We start from the raw sequence: 15,207 nt of genomic DNA on the forward strand, positions 1-15,207 counted from the left end.
GCCAGCAGGAGTCTCCCGTTCCCATAGTAACAAGACTAGGATCCGTCCGTAGACAAAGTTAGCCAGTCTTTGCCGACTTCTTTCTTTGGTGCGACCAACATTAAGCCCTGTTAGTTACTCTGCACGGCCGTACGTCCGCTTTGCTTCACCTAATAAGTAAATAAGAAGTCAGCGCGACGCCTTATATGAAAGTAGCGACAGTAAGAAGGCTGGAGAGAAGCTGCATGGAGCTCGTTGTATAGCTTAGCCAAGCCTTCTCTATCAGAGACTCTGTTGTGTTCTTGTGTCCGGAAGTTCTGCTGGGAAAAAAGTAAGAAAGGCATGAAAAAGAGTAGCTGGAGGAAATTTCTGAGAAATTTGCTCGGAGCACACTGAAACACCGTTTGGTGTCTCGCCGAGGAGGCAGAGAAGGCGTCGTGCTGTTGTTCTCTCGTAATTAGCGGCGTGTATTAATCTAGCGATGGGTCTGCCGACGCTGGAGTTCAGTGATTCTTTCCTGGACAGCCCGGATTTCAGAGAGCGGCTGCAGTGCCATGAAATAGAGTTGGAGCGAACCAACAGGTTCATAAAAGACCTCATCAAAGATGGAAACATGCTCATATCTGCCCTTAAAAGTAAGTACGCGCTGATTAATAGCTGATTCTTGGGAGCGAATGTGCTTTACAGTTTGCAGTGATTTATGCAACCTGATCCAAAGGGAAGTCCTCTGGGTATCATTCCAAACAGAACCACTGTAGGGACTTGAACCTTGAGTGTCTCATTTTTCATTTGTGTGTGTAGTATGAGCAGGACAGTTTGGAAGGTAGTTACAGTGTTATGCACAGTGTAGGTCTGTGATATACACAGCAGCTATTGCGCGAGTTAATAATTAATAATATTTGTTCACCTTAATTTGTTGATGTAGGTCACCTTTACAATATTGTAGTCTGCTGTTACATACAGGTTTTAACTAGCAGAAAGCAGCAAACAGCTGACAACTGCCTTGAGGGCCCAAAACAGCAGGACCACCGCCTAACCTCCACCCACCAAGCTACTATTGGGTGTTACCTGATTTCGGCTAGATTACTGAAAATATATAAAAAGACCATGTCCACATTAACTATATCAGTGATGTTTTTGATTTTTTTTTTCTATAAACAGTGGGTATTTTTTTTAAAAGTGGCAGAAGAATGTTAATTTAGCTTGTTTTGCTTGGGTATTAGTACTAAACCTAAAGGCACTAAACTCTCAATTTCTTTAAAACAGAGGAAAACTGGAAATATTCACATTTTTGCACATATGAATCTTTATTATTATCACATTTGGGGTTTTTCCTGAATACAATTTTTTTTAAACGCCAGCCCCAGAATACCTTGTATTTATTAAATGGTTGGAAATAACTGGAACACGCAAATGCTATGCAAAGAAAGTCTTAAAGAAGGTTGCTCAGTCTCATGGCATTCACCATCAAATAACCTTACATAGTACAGGTCAGCCCCCAAAGATCGCGTTAATGACTGTGTGTTTATTAATTTTGACACCTTCATTTGACAGTATAAAGGCACATGGCTGGGTTACTGACTGGGTGCCATATTCTTGTCCTGATGACAGCTTTCAAACAGCATATACCTCCTTGTTGTTTGTAGTGTTTGATTAAGGTGGGGGGGTGGGGTTTTTGGCTCACCTGTTGGCTGAGGTCATCACCTGCCGCTGCCAGCTGTATACACACAAGGTCAAAACAAGGCAGAGGTTTGTCAGAAAACCTTACCTACTTCCGAACTGGATGAAGAAGAACATGAAGTCTAAAGAGGCTGAAGCTTCAATTTTATTGTTTGATCACCACATTTCAGCTTGCAGCTTTCACCAGGGTGAAGCAATAATACCCAACCCGCAAGTGTTGCTGGAGTTTTAACCTCTGTTAAAAGAAGCATGACCAGACTTCAAAAACAGTAAATATAGGACAAGAAGTATGCTTGTGAGGGACAATGTGGGACATATTACCAATGCTGAGAGTAAATCAGTGAAAGAGAGATATATTTTATTTGAATGTTTTCCAAATCTCTTGCTAAGTAAATATGTGTACTTTTTCGCATTAGATGTCTTACTCTCATGCATCCTCTCTCTCTTAAAAAAAAAAATCCCAGCAGCCTTTAAAACTGTTGTTAACTGTTCAGAGGATGATTTCTCTGATAATAATCTAGGTTTTAGTTCATCCATGAAATGGCACATCTCATTTTGAGCTGAAAAAAAAAACCTCTTGAGAATCACCTACCACTAGTTTTACACAGTTATTAAGGGTTTTCGAGTCTTTATTGTAGTTGTATATTTTATTGTGTTTATACTTCACAAAAGTCTCCAATGTTTGTGTTATTGTGGTGATTTCCACATGTTAACTTCAGGAGAACCTTGATGAAATGATGTCTTTTGGTGCAGCCTCTAAGTAAAAAGCCATACTTTGGAAAAAGTGTGTGCCTAACAGTGTTGAATTGTAAGATTGAGGGAACACGAGGGGGTCACCTTAAACACACAAGGTGTTTGACTGCTCTGTGACCACACAGATGTGAAATAACCTGAAAACCAGTCAAAAGCAAGTTATTTGACACCAAACAAACCCTCATCAGAATAAGCACATTAAGCACATTTTTCTGCACTAATGCAGTCTAGGACATAAACAGTCCTGGACACCAAATCGAGTGCAGAATGAAGTGGTTGTTTTGTTGTTTTCATACATTCAACCTGAACAAAGTTTTTGCAGTAATCTGGTGTACACTGATAGAAATATAAATGACAGTTTAATGGTTTTATTACCAGTTTGCAGTGGAGTGGTATGATTAAGATGTTTTCTCAGCGGCTGCCCTGCACAACAATCTCAGGGTGTGTTAATGACAGAATGCAGCCAAGTATTTTGTGTGCCTTAGAGAATAAACTGTGGTATTAAACTCTATTATTGGAGTGTTGTTTGGACACGTAAACACACAGGAGATTGTTGCAGGGTGTGGCACTTCATTTACATCACACTTGAAGAGACTTGTAGGAAAATATATTAATGGTTTATTACAGGATGGAATAAGTGATTTTTCCCTGCAACCTGTAGAACAAAGGGAGCATTTCAGGTGGCCGCTGATGGCAACTTGTGCAAAAAGCTAAACAGGCTAAGTTAAAGATGTTACCCGTAATCCAGCTGTTAACAATGCTTTAGTTGACGTAATGAACTTCTACCTGTCTTCCTCAGGTCTTTCTCTTGCTGTACAGCGATTCTCACAGTCTCTGCAGGAGTTTCAGTTTGAATGCATTGGAGATGCAGAGACTGATGATGAGGTCAATATAGGTGAGACAGAAATGCCACTTTTTACACAAGCTTGCACAATATTTAAGATATGCAAAGCCTTTTACAGCAGTGGGATGTGTTATTTATTTTGCAGCCCAGTCTTTAAAGGAGTTCTCTCAGCTCTTAAGCACCATGGAAGAGGAGAGAAAACGTCTGGTAAGAAAATGTGTGATTGTATTTGAGTGTGGGTGCGTAGAAATACAGACTTGGTAGCAGTTTGATACATTGATAACTAACTGTAGGATGTTTGTTCTTGTAGATATTTATACCTGTCATCTTTCTCTGGCTGACTATGCTCATCTCTTAAAAAAATTAACCAAACTGCTATCACCAAAGTCTAAACCAACCAGAAATGTGTTCGCACTCTATGTCTCCTGTTGAGCAGCAGAAAGCAGCAAGTGCATCCCATCTTTAAGCACCTGTAATTTTTTTTTTAATAGTAAGAATTTGAAAATACTGTGGCAGCATGAAAGGGAAAAAATACCACTTGAATCTGAGGCTTCCTTCAGGTCTGCAGAACTTTATCACGAGAGAACTGAAACTAGCCTGTTTTGGTTCCCTCTCAGTTCTTTCTCAGTGTCATTTTGGCCGAGCTGAAACCATCTCACTGTACATTACCTTACTAACTACTATACACTGACCAAAAAAGGAGTAAATATTAAAAATAGGATCACCAGGAGGCTAGAAAGCAATTTCAAATGAATGCTAATGATCAACCCAATATGTGACTGTAAATGTGTTCACAACTTTTTCACCAGCCCAAGTGGACAAAAAAAAACATGTTTATTCACCATTACTGATTAAGATTTAAGTCATTAGTTACTAGGGCTGCTCGATTATGGCAAAAATGATAATCACGATTATTTTCACTGAAATTGAGATCTCGATTATTTGACGATATTTATTTAACCCTTTAAGACCTACCATAGAACTAAGTCCGCCAGAGCTTATATTATTTTTTTACATGTTGTAGTGCCATTTGTGGGAGCATTTCAAGTTGCTATACAACTGATATGGCCCATATTTTAATAATATGTATGCATTAAGTCCATAGTAACTACATTAATTGCAAAAAAGTGCAATAAACTACAAAAAAATTGAAAATCGTTTTTGTTTTGTTTTTTACATATATTTCTACTTGGAGAAATTTAAGAGGTTTATCCCTTAAAACTTTAAATACAAAAAAGTTGCAAAAAATAGTTTACAACAACAGGAAATTTATTTTGAGTGTCTTCATAGTTTTATTTTTGAGATACACCAATTTTTATATACACTGCAGAAAAAACAAAAAAACAATCCTATGATGCAAATTTGCAAAGAAAACAGCAGGTGCATCAAAATAAACTATTTCCAGCAGTGCAATTTGAGTTCTAAGCATCTCAGAAACTATTCAGAAAAGTCAAACATGACCAGTATAGGTTTTTAAGGCTTACAAGTAAAATACTACATTTCCGCGAAAATGACGTCACTTCCGGTTTCGGCCAGGAAATGGCGGACATGCGATAGTTCGTGCTGATGTCTGTTTCACTGTGGGAAGTGTTACTAACAGCTGATCGGATCGGCAAAGCATGTTTCTGGAATATTATGTTTTTGTTCCTGCAAGCGCTTTTTATGCAATTTTTGCAAAGCTATATGTGGAAGGAAACCGTGACCGAGGACAAGCTGATGGCATAAGATGTAAGTACAACTCCTCCGGTTTCATATACAAAACAAATTATTGCGCTAGCTTACACGGTTCAGGTTCTACAGGGATTTAAAAATCGTTACACAAAACGGAGCGTGCTGCTCTGACCGGATTTAAAGGGTTAACAATGACTTTAAAAAATAATATAAAATAGTGTGCAACACCACTGAAGTTTTTTTTAACCTCTCTTTTCAACCAACGGCAGTCAGTCTCCTCTCCAAATAACTTCTGCTTAGCTTTCCGAGCTTCCCTCGGGTCCTCTTAATCAGCGGTCTCCAACCTTTTTTGCGCCACGGACCAGTTTATGCCCGACAATACTTTTTACGGACCGGCCTTTAAGGTGTCGCGGATAAATGAGGGAGGGTCTAATAATCGGCTCAGTCATTTTTAATGATCGTTGAAAGCCCAGATCGTAATCGTGATTAAAATTCGATTAATTGAGCAGCCCTATTAGTTACTATGTACAGGATTTCTGTTTAAAAGCTGAACTCATTCTTAGCCACTGTCACTTCCTCGAGCTCCTACTTCAGTCCAGTTCCCACAAGTCTGATTCACACCTTCTTTTTTTTTTAGTGAATACGTTTTACCGACAGCACTTTGTGCACCATGGCAATTTGGGAAATGTCTTTGACTCAGAGAACCTCCATCAGTCAGAGGTCTTTGTTTCAGGGTGACTCGAGTCTGGCACAGTCTGTGTGAAGGCAAACCTGTGCGCATGTGCAATGTATGTGCATAGTATGCAACCTCATGTGTGTGTCTTTGTGGTTGTGAGCACGGTCTGGTTACAGAGGCACCATGTGGAACCTATTCTGCCAATTCCCCTGTGAGCGTGAGCACAGCCCCAGTGCCTGGGAAAGTCCATATAAGGGTCCTGTGTGTGTGTGTTTGACTGCCCATTTCTCTTTGTGAGTGTGTATGTGTGTGCACGCATTTCGATTGCATGCTTTTCCTCTTAATGTGGCACTACTCCAACCCTTCTAACAACATCATTATTATCATTATTATGTTTAAGGGAAATTCCAGCAAATGAGTTCCTCTGAAATACCTACCCGTCCAACCTGAAAAGACCATTATTGTGACCTGACAATGGACTTCAGTCTCTTAGATTTCACTTTCATCCAGCTGAATGTAATAAGAAACCAGATCTCTTTTGGGGTATTAGGGCAGCACGAAAGTCAAAGTGAAAGTGGAGTCATGATGTGGGAGTGGGGGTATATTTATAGTCTGATGCTTAAATCAACTGAGACAGAACAAAGTAAGATTTGACCGACATTTGCAATATATAGACTCCTGACTAAAGAGGGCAGAGACCTAATGTAAACACCAGAGTCCTCAGTTCTGATAACCCCTCTGTACCACAGCCTCTCACTCACAAGTTTCTCATACATACTGCAGCAACTCAACCAGCAGAAATGTTACAGCAGTTTTACTGTAATTTTTCTGATGAAACAGGCCAGTGTTGGCCAATATTTTGTGAAATACTTTGCATCAGAGCTCTTTGGTTTGCAGTATTTCAATGACTACTGGCAAAAAAACAGTTTTATGTCTAGTGTTTTTAAATAGAGTGATGTGCAAAAGTCTTGAGCCACCCCTCATGTCTTTATCTTTTTCTAGGACAACAGGAATACATTGTATAAAGCAAAAAAAAAAAAAAAGGGCATTTCTGACAAACCTTATAGTCAAAATTGGATATCACCACCGAGCAACTTTATTCTTCAACAAGACCTGAACTCTCTTTGGCAAGCTTTCTTTCTTCAAGTAGTCTTCAGGAACAATTCTACAGGCTTCTCGAAGGACAATCAGATTTTTTCTTTTTATCCTTTGGATGTTGGCTGCCTTTTGTTCCATTCTAATCTCACACTGTTGTTGTTGATGTTGAAGTCCAGGTTCAACATTATTGTGGGGAGGCCAATCCATGACTAATAGTGTTTCATTGTGTGTTTTCTATCCAGGTATGCAGTTTGTTTGGGATAATTGTCATTTTGCAAATGGTCAGATACAAAGACTGGATAGCAAATGTGTGAAAAAGGAGCCGATGTCAAAAGAAAAGCTTTAAAAGACCTTCAGAAAGTCTGGCTTTGGCACAATATAAAGGAATGTGAGATGGCTTGAGGCTTTGGCAGAGTACTGTATGTGCCAAGCATGACGAAATCATAACTAAATGTTTGTGCTGGGTGTTACTGTGATGTTTGAACAGCTCTTCAAGGTGATGAAGCTTAAGCTTTGTTTTTGTTTTGTTATGTCAGCAGCAGGTAAAGTGTAGGCATTAAAAGGTGTTTGATTATTCAGATCATTTGCTTTGCTCAAATATACATACCTTGCTACCTCTGTTCTCAATAATTTCCATTTAAATAGTTTACAATTGACAAGGTAAATAGAGTAAATCTCAACCAGAAATTTGCTTTTATACAACAATTTGGTGAAGTTTTCGATAGATTGTCTTGTTAGCATATTGATTTGAAATATTTTGAATTAAATTTTCCTGTTTTAAGGTAAAACTCTCAGAATAATAAAAGGCAAGCCTCTGCTGACCAGTTGATAAAAGCTATTTTGAGTGAGACGCTAAAGCCCTCATGGGAGCTGTTGCTTTATTTATGTTGCTTGTCTCGATATTTACTCGATATGACACACTGAGCTGACTGCATTTTCTGTTTTCATCTCTTAGATCCAAAATGCTGATGATGTTTTGATCTCACCACTCGAGAAGTTTCGGAAGGAACAGATTGGAGCTGTAAAGGTATACCTCCTCTTCTTATAGTCGAAGGGTCACTGCTGAGTAGATTATGAACATGGATGTTGCTTTCATTTGGTATGCAGCACTCTGGGTGGTGATCAGACAGATCACTCTGCTTCTTTCTGGTCCCGCTCGGGTTGTTAGTCAGCGATCAGAGAATCCAATTTGTCGAGATAAATGATGGATCACAGTCCAGTGTCAGCAACAAGGTCATGGGAACGGACGCTGGGAGGGCAAGAAAAGGAGCACGTCACAGACAGAGGGATGGTTGAACTCAGACAGACAGTGTAAACAAAAAATGAGTTTGGTGTCTGGTTTCAGCAGCTGTCTCAAGTTGTATAATCCAGTTTTATCTATTTTTTGGTTTCCTCTTTTCTTTTTCAGTGAAAAATAAGGATGTAGATAGCAGCATCACGTGGTCGATTACTAGTCCTGAAAATGAAATCAAAGCTCACTTCTTTGTATTACTGGAAGTAACTCCTCAGCCTGAAATGTTGCAGGTGTTTGCGTGAGAAATGCCAGTAGTCACTTCTCAGAGAATAGAGATACACGTGTGGCATTGAGAGCTACAGCTGTTTTTGTAAAAGAGATGTTATCGTAACTATTTTTAGTGTGTCTCTTCCAAAAAATGTGCTACTGAAACTCACAGTTCCAGCAGGATAAACTCAAAACTTTAGTGACTGCCTAACTTTTATCTGTAGAATAAAACAAATTACATAAGAAGTTAGGACGATGTGAGAAATTGAAACAAAAAATGGAACGCAGTGATTTGCAAATATAACCAGTTAAAGCTGCTCAACAGCCCCATATTTTTTTATTTCATAATGTCCAAATGTTTTCAGCTGCTGAAAGGTCTGGACTGCAAGACTTTTCTACTGTGAAGCCATACTGGTTGAGTAGTTGGCATTGTCTTGCTGAAATATCCAAGGCCTTCACTGAAAAGACAATCTGGGAGCACAAGTTGCTGTAAAACCTTCAGCATTGACGGCCCCTTTTAATATGTGTAAGCTGTTAATTTCACAGGCACTGACGCACCCCAGGAGATTCAAACTTTTGAGCTGAGCACTGATAACAAACCAGATAAAGGTGTGTCTCCGCTTTAGTCTGACCACAGAGCAGTTTTCTGCTTTGCCTCAGTCCATTTCAAATAAGCGTTAGCCCAGAGAAGATGGTGGTGTTTCTGGAATATGTTCATATATAGCTTCTACTTTGTATGATAAAGTTTTAGCCTGTGGTGTCAAGAGAAAAAGTTTAAATATAATTACAAAAGACTGATTTTTAAAAAAAGGAGATGTGGGGGCCCACCGTAACCCTTTGTGTACGGTTTGTCAGAAAGTCCTTAATCCATAGACAGGTGGAATATGGGACTCCTAGGGTTAACAGCTTGCACACCAGCTGTGAGGAAGGATGGTGTTAAAGGCAGAGCTAAAGTCAATAAAGAGGAGGCGTGTGTAGCTCCCCTGGTGCTCCAGGTGCGACAGGGTAGCATGGAGAGATGTAGATGATCAGATATTTTAAAGCCTCGATTATACACGGACCACTGGAGACCCAACGACTGAGTAATCATTCCAGTTATACTTCTTTAAACTGCACTGCCTACGCGCATATGTAGTTGGTGCATTGTAATTGAAATTCACAGACACCCAAGAAGATTCGCAGATGTGGAAAGTATAAAACCCACTTAAGTCTGAACAACACTTAAGTCTGTTCAGTTCCTCAATTTGAACAACTGAACAGACATTCTTTATTTACATTTTACAGCAAAAAGTCACAAATTACATTGGAAATTACATTTATAAAAAAAACTATATTTTAATTACTTGCAAAAAAATAATTTTGCATTATTCTTGTTTCCATTTTGTATGCTGTGTATCAGCTTTATGGCATTTCTGAATTCAGTCAAAAGCGGTGTATTTGTGCAGTACTTATGCAGTGCATGTGCTTGCTTTTCATGCAGTGTCAGTGGGAATAGGCTCCAGCATCCTTGTGCTGCCGATCTGGATATCTAGCAAACAGTCTAAACCTCAAAATGACCAAGATAATCTTCTTGTTAACTTTATACAATTATACAATTACAATTAAAATTAATACAATTAAAATAGTAGTTTATGGTTTAAGTGAAAAAAAACATTAAAAGAATAAAATACTGTAACTTATGCTTGTTTCGTCACTGGCCACGGCACATCTGTTATGTGTTATGTTAAGACTTTCAGCCCTGCTAACAGAGATGTAAAAGTCCATGTGTGACACATTTTTGTTACCTAAAATGTAAACTGTATGCATTTTATTGGCAGATTTAAATGTATTTATTTATTTATTTAAGTCTGTGGATCCCTCACTCTTTTCAGGAGGAAAAGAAGCAATTTGACAAAGAAACAGAACGGTACTACTCTGTCCTGGAGAAACACCTCAGTCTGTCTTCCAAAAAGAAGGAGTCCCAGCTGCAAGAGGTAAAACTCTACATAAGTTGTTACATATAAATAAAGCGTAAACATTAAATACACTAAACACTGTGTGGTGTTTCTGCTGTATCTGTTGCAGGCTGACTCACAGATGAGTAAAGACAGGCAGATTTTTTATGATGCGTCTCTCCAGTATGTCTTCAAGATCCAAGAAGTGCAGGAGAGAAAGAAGTTTGAATTTGTAGAGCCGGTGAGTTCACATAACACAAGTGCCATAGAAATTTCACTTTTCGTAACACGAAACACGATGAAATCATTATCAGGTATTTGCTTCCTGTGTCGAGTTGCCAGTTCACACTTTACTTTTTGCTCTGATCAGTAGAGGGAAAACCTAGTCACCAGTGCGACATCGCAGGAAAATATTAAGTAATGAGTCTCTTCTGTGTCATAAACATCAAGTTATAAAATTTCAGTTTTAAAGTAAAAAGAAAGTCGTTTTCTGAAAAGTATACATTACACGGAGTGTTTGCCCAGTGATAAACATGTTTAATGATACATATCAGTAGAGCCCACTTCCTGTTGCTGTAACAGCACTTCCTGCACTGAGATTTTTCTGGCAGACAGAAAAGGAAACTCTTTGTTGTAAGGTAAACAAGTGCAGCAAACCAAACAACAGACAGAGATAGAGAGGGTTTCTCCAGCTGAAGTTATTTTGGATTGATTGAGCCGATGACTGACAATCATTCTTTTGTAATCCTCTCATTATACTCTTCACTCCCAAGCCCCCAGCTAACATTTTCCTGTGCCTCTACTCTCCAGCTTTTAGCCTTCCTTCAGGGGTTGTTTACATTTTACCATGAGGGATACGAGTTGGCCTCTGAGTTTGAACCCTATAAGCAGCAGCTTCAGTTTAATCTGCAAAATGTAAGTGATTGTTAACTGCATATGTTTTGAATAACATCTGGAGCCTTTAATGCTTACTTGTTTATGATGTGTTTTGTCTGATTTATTTACATTTTAGGCATTAATTAAATTATATTACAGACAAGGTTTAGATCCATCTGGCACTATATAACTATTATGAAAGTGAAAGTGATCTAAATAGGCTCTCTTTAATCAATTATTTCCAGACTGCAAAAATGTACTGGGCCCCGTAAACTTTTTTAGACTTTTAAGTTTGTTTGTAAGGTCTTTTAAATTATATCTACTGCTACTTCTCTATCAGGTGAAAACCTGTGTGTCTTTTTTATTTTTTAAAGCTGGATTTTTTTTAAATGCAAATATAAAGTCAGTCCACTGCTTTGAATAATATATAAGAGAAAATGAGCTCAGATTAACAAAGAAACTCTTGTAGTAATGTAGACTAGATGAAGAAACCATTTCCTGACTACATTGTTTAAAGATTTGTATACTTAATGACCATCAAGCAAGTCTCATTCTATTGTGGTTTCCTGTACAAATTATGCATGTGTTTGTTATTAAGGCTCGCAATAACTTTGAAAGTACACGCGCCGAGGTTGAGAGGTTGATGAAGAGGATCAGATCTGCAGAAGAGGACTTCAAAGCGCCCAGCTGCTTTACCATGGAGGGATATCTGTATATACAGGAGAAACGTAAGACATGCAACTCTTATACTTTGTCCTCTCCCTTATTCTTAGAAGATCCTAGACTCACATTCAAACTGAAAACATTCACGTTCAGCTCCATGAAAATGTGTATTCTATCTATTATGTAGGTCCACTGGGAAGTGTGTGGACCAGATACTACTGTACTTATGAAAGGAGCTCCAAGATGTTCACCATGAGCAACACAGAGATCAGACCAGCCAGCAGACAGGTGAGGAAACCCACACCGTGTTTTTACACGTTTTAGCCCATTTACTACCAAACATGGTCATCAGACGCTTCTGCACTGGGCTCACTTTCCAATTTTGAAACTACTTCGGTGTGGTCTGTGATTTCTGACAGCTCAGCTCTGACATATAAGGTTTAGGCATCACAGCTCTTTACTTGAATGTCCACCAGCACTGCTTTGAAAACATCCTTCCTCCTGCACACACCAAGATAAGATATACTTTATTTATCCCAAAAGTTAGGAAATGCCTTTGTTATAACAGACAAAAATTAAAAATAAGTGTGTACTAAAATAGCTTAAGATGAATAAATACAGCCAAAAAGAATGTTAAAAAATTAAAGGAGCCAAATAATTAAAACCAAATAAAACAAGCAGGGAACTCAATAATTTGAAATCTGTGTAATAAAACTAAAATAATTTGTTACTAAAACATTTACAAAAACATGAAGCTGTGAAAGCTACTTATTTGTAGTATTTTGGCAAAGACTGAAAAGTAGGACTTGCAAAAGCACAAATATGGTACTAAAAGGATTGAGCAGTAATATTTATTGACTGTACCAAAAGCTCAAACTTTGTCAGATGCATTATTAGGCTATAATAGCACATACTGAAAGCACATTTCCTTGTTAACAGAACGGCGTGGTGCACAATACACCAGAGATGTTTAGGCTGCGCTCGTGCGTTCGAAGGAAGACCGATTCAATAGACAAACGCTTCTGCTTCGACATCGAGGTGGTGGAGAGGTGAGATGAAAACAAAACCAAGAGATTATTTGTGAACTGAATAAACAGAGATTTTGCTGCCGGAGTTTTCTTAGCTAAAATAACCTCCCTTTCACTGCAGACAGGGTGTGATCACCCTGCAGGCGCTTTCAGAGGCCAACAGACGGCTGTGGATGGAGGCAATGGATGGGAAGGAGCCTGTATGAAAATATCCACTATTAATAACTTACCAATGGAAGGGGTTTCAAGGATAGCTCACCTAGATATATTATTATACTCATATTCTTGCTCTTGCACTAAATAACCTTTTGTCCTTCTTTGTTCAGATATACACTCTGCCATCATTGCTCAGTAAAAAAGAAGAGAGTAAGTGCTGAAAAGCTTTGTATTCAATTCTCTGTTTATTACCATCTTAGAGCATGTGTGTCGGAGTGCCTCAGAGATTTACTTGATCTTGTGTTTGTGATTTACAGCATTTCTAAATGAGGCAGGCTTCAAATTTGTTAAGAAGTGTATCGAGCTGGTTGAAGCGAGAGGTATTCCTCATCCTTAAAATGTTCATGTGGGAAAAATTGAATTCTTTTGAGAGCTTATTGTGAAATATATGTTAAAACCTGCAGGCATTACAACTCTTGGACTCTACAGGACAGGAGGAGTGAATTCTAAGGTCCAGCGGTTGATGACGAGTGTGTTTGGTGAGATACGCCCTGTTATTCCTGTGCATAGGGAAGATTTATTCCACTCCAAAGATTATCAGGTATATTTAAAAGTCTGTTATTCACAGCTTCTACAGCTGCCTCTGACATGCAGCTGGAGGCAGATGCCTGGGACACCAAGACCATAACTAGTGGCCTCAAGGATTACTTCAGGTAGCAAAAAGCTCCTTTTTATTAGTTATGCACCTCATGAATTATACATTTCTCATTTCTATCATTCTGTGTGTGCAGGTGCCTGGCAGAACCACTGCTGACTTACAGGCTGCATAAAGACTTCATCAGGGCTGCAAGTAAAATCTTACCGCCTCTTTATATTACAGAGTGCAGCCTGAGAGACAACATTTTAGAAGTATTTAGATTGAAACTGTCACTTCACGTATTGTATGTGATGTAAACAGAAGCAAATCACATCCCTCCCTGTGTACCCTGTGCTTGTTTAAAGGATATGATGAGCTGAACCACAGAGTGAGAGCCATTCATGCTCTTGTACACAAGTTACCAGAAAAAAACAGAACAATGTTGGACCTCTTAACCAACCATCTCCTTAAGTATGCACATTTTGATTTCATAATGCTTTGTTTGATATTTTTTCTGTTTGTTTGCCATAAATAAAACTGCCCACTGTTTGCGTGTCTGTGTGTGTGCAGGGTGTCCTCTCACAGCAACGAAAATATGATGACTGTGTCCAACCTGGGAATGATCTTCGGTCCCACTTTGATGAGGTCCCAGGAGGAGACAGTGGCTGCTATGATGAACATCAAGTTTCAGAACATTGTGGTGGAGATTATTATTGAAAACCATGACAAGGTGCGCTTACAGAGACGTACACCAACGCTTTAATGCACACACACACACAAACACACACACACACTTAATGTAAGTGTATACTCTGCACTTAGATCTTCAGTGAGGCCCCAGACCTGTCAGTGCCGTTGCCTCAGGCTCCATCCTCTCGGTCGACTCCCCGCAGGAGCAAGGCCATCTGTCTGTCATCTGGAAAGAGACGAGCCCGCCTTTACCCTCCTGCTCTCTGCCTGGCAGACAATGACAGTGAGTCTCAGTATCTAAACACATGAAGTCAAACATTTTGCTCAAATACAAATGGAAGCAACTACATATCCATTTTCTGCTGCTTCGAGAGAAGATAATAGAAGAATGCCTCTCATTTTGATGGATCCAATCAGCTGTTTGCAGTGTTTGCAAATTATTTTGTTTTTAAAAGACCGTATCTGTAAGTTGACACCCGTTCTCCTAAAAACTGCATCTCATTAATGCCAAAATATCTCCACAGAATTAAATGTAACCTTTAAAGTCCAAATGAAATAATTGCCAGAAAATTGTGCTTTTTTTAAACAAAAAAGGAGTGTTTATTTAAACTTCTGATGAGATAAAAACAAACAGTAAATATTAATTGCATATATGAGTTTTAGTTTGTGTCATATTTGCAGTTTATTTCTTAAAATGTACAGTGCAATTTATTGCTCTTTTTCAGGGGTGGAGGAGTAGTGTCATTGATAAGTGGATGACCATCAGTTTCCTCTCACTTTAAATTATAAACCACTTAATATCTCATTTAAAAAGTGCTATATGAATAACATAAATACACACATTATTAAATTATGGCTGATGTCGAAAACATTTTGAGCGTTCTTACTGGTAAATCTGGTATTAAAGCATGAACCAAGAATTTTTTTTTCAAAGAGTTTTAGCTGCATTACTAGAATAAGTCAGTGAGAAAGTGAGATGACAGGCTAATGCATTAATATTTCGAAAGTCTTATTTGAAGGG

At 38.6% G+C, this 15,207-nt stretch overlaps 1 protein-coding gene across 1 annotated transcript in view; it reads left to right on the plus strand.

Moving 5' to 3' along the window:
- The window catches only part of LOC147320612 (rho GTPase-activating protein 42-like), a 21,514-nt gene continuing 6,307 nt past the window's right edge, over positions 1-15,207 (plus strand). Inside the window, exons 1-19 of the mRNA XM_086308717.1 lie at positions 1-614; positions 3,212-3,307; positions 3,402-3,463; positions 7,657-7,728; positions 10,074-10,175; positions 10,267-10,377; positions 10,947-11,051; positions 11,611-11,740; positions 11,863-11,963; positions 12,615-12,724; positions 12,825-12,903; positions 13,030-13,069; positions 13,177-13,239; positions 13,324-13,398; positions 13,488-13,572; positions 13,651-13,709; positions 13,862-13,967; positions 14,067-14,226; positions 14,319-14,469. Coding sequence (XP_086164843.1) covers positions 461-614; positions 3,212-3,307; positions 3,402-3,463; positions 7,657-7,728; positions 10,074-10,175; positions 10,267-10,377; positions 10,947-11,051; positions 11,611-11,740; positions 11,863-11,963; positions 12,615-12,724; positions 12,825-12,903; positions 13,030-13,069; positions 13,177-13,239; positions 13,324-13,398; positions 13,488-13,572; positions 13,651-13,709; positions 13,862-13,967; positions 14,067-14,226; positions 14,319-14,469 — 1,861 coding nt within the window. The 5' untranslated portion in view covers positions 1-460. The remainder of the gene's footprint in view (positions 615-3,211; positions 3,308-3,401; positions 3,464-7,656; positions 7,729-10,073; positions 10,176-10,266; positions 10,378-10,946; positions 11,052-11,610; positions 11,741-11,862; positions 11,964-12,614; positions 12,725-12,824; positions 12,904-13,029; positions 13,070-13,176; positions 13,240-13,323; positions 13,399-13,487; positions 13,573-13,650; positions 13,710-13,861; positions 13,968-14,066; positions 14,227-14,318; positions 14,470-15,207) is intronic.

Source organism: Aulonocara sp. 'chitande type north' Nkhata Bay, linkage group LG10, assembly GCF_057382095.1.
Source record: "Aulonocara sp. 'chitande type north' Nkhata Bay isolate Kocher_YH1m ecotype deep benthic linkage group LG10, A_spYH_male_GT1.1, whole genome shotgun sequence".
NCBI lineage: Eukaryota > Metazoa > Chordata > Actinopteri > Cichliformes > Cichlidae > Aulonocara > Aulonocara sp. 'chitande type north' Nkhata Bay.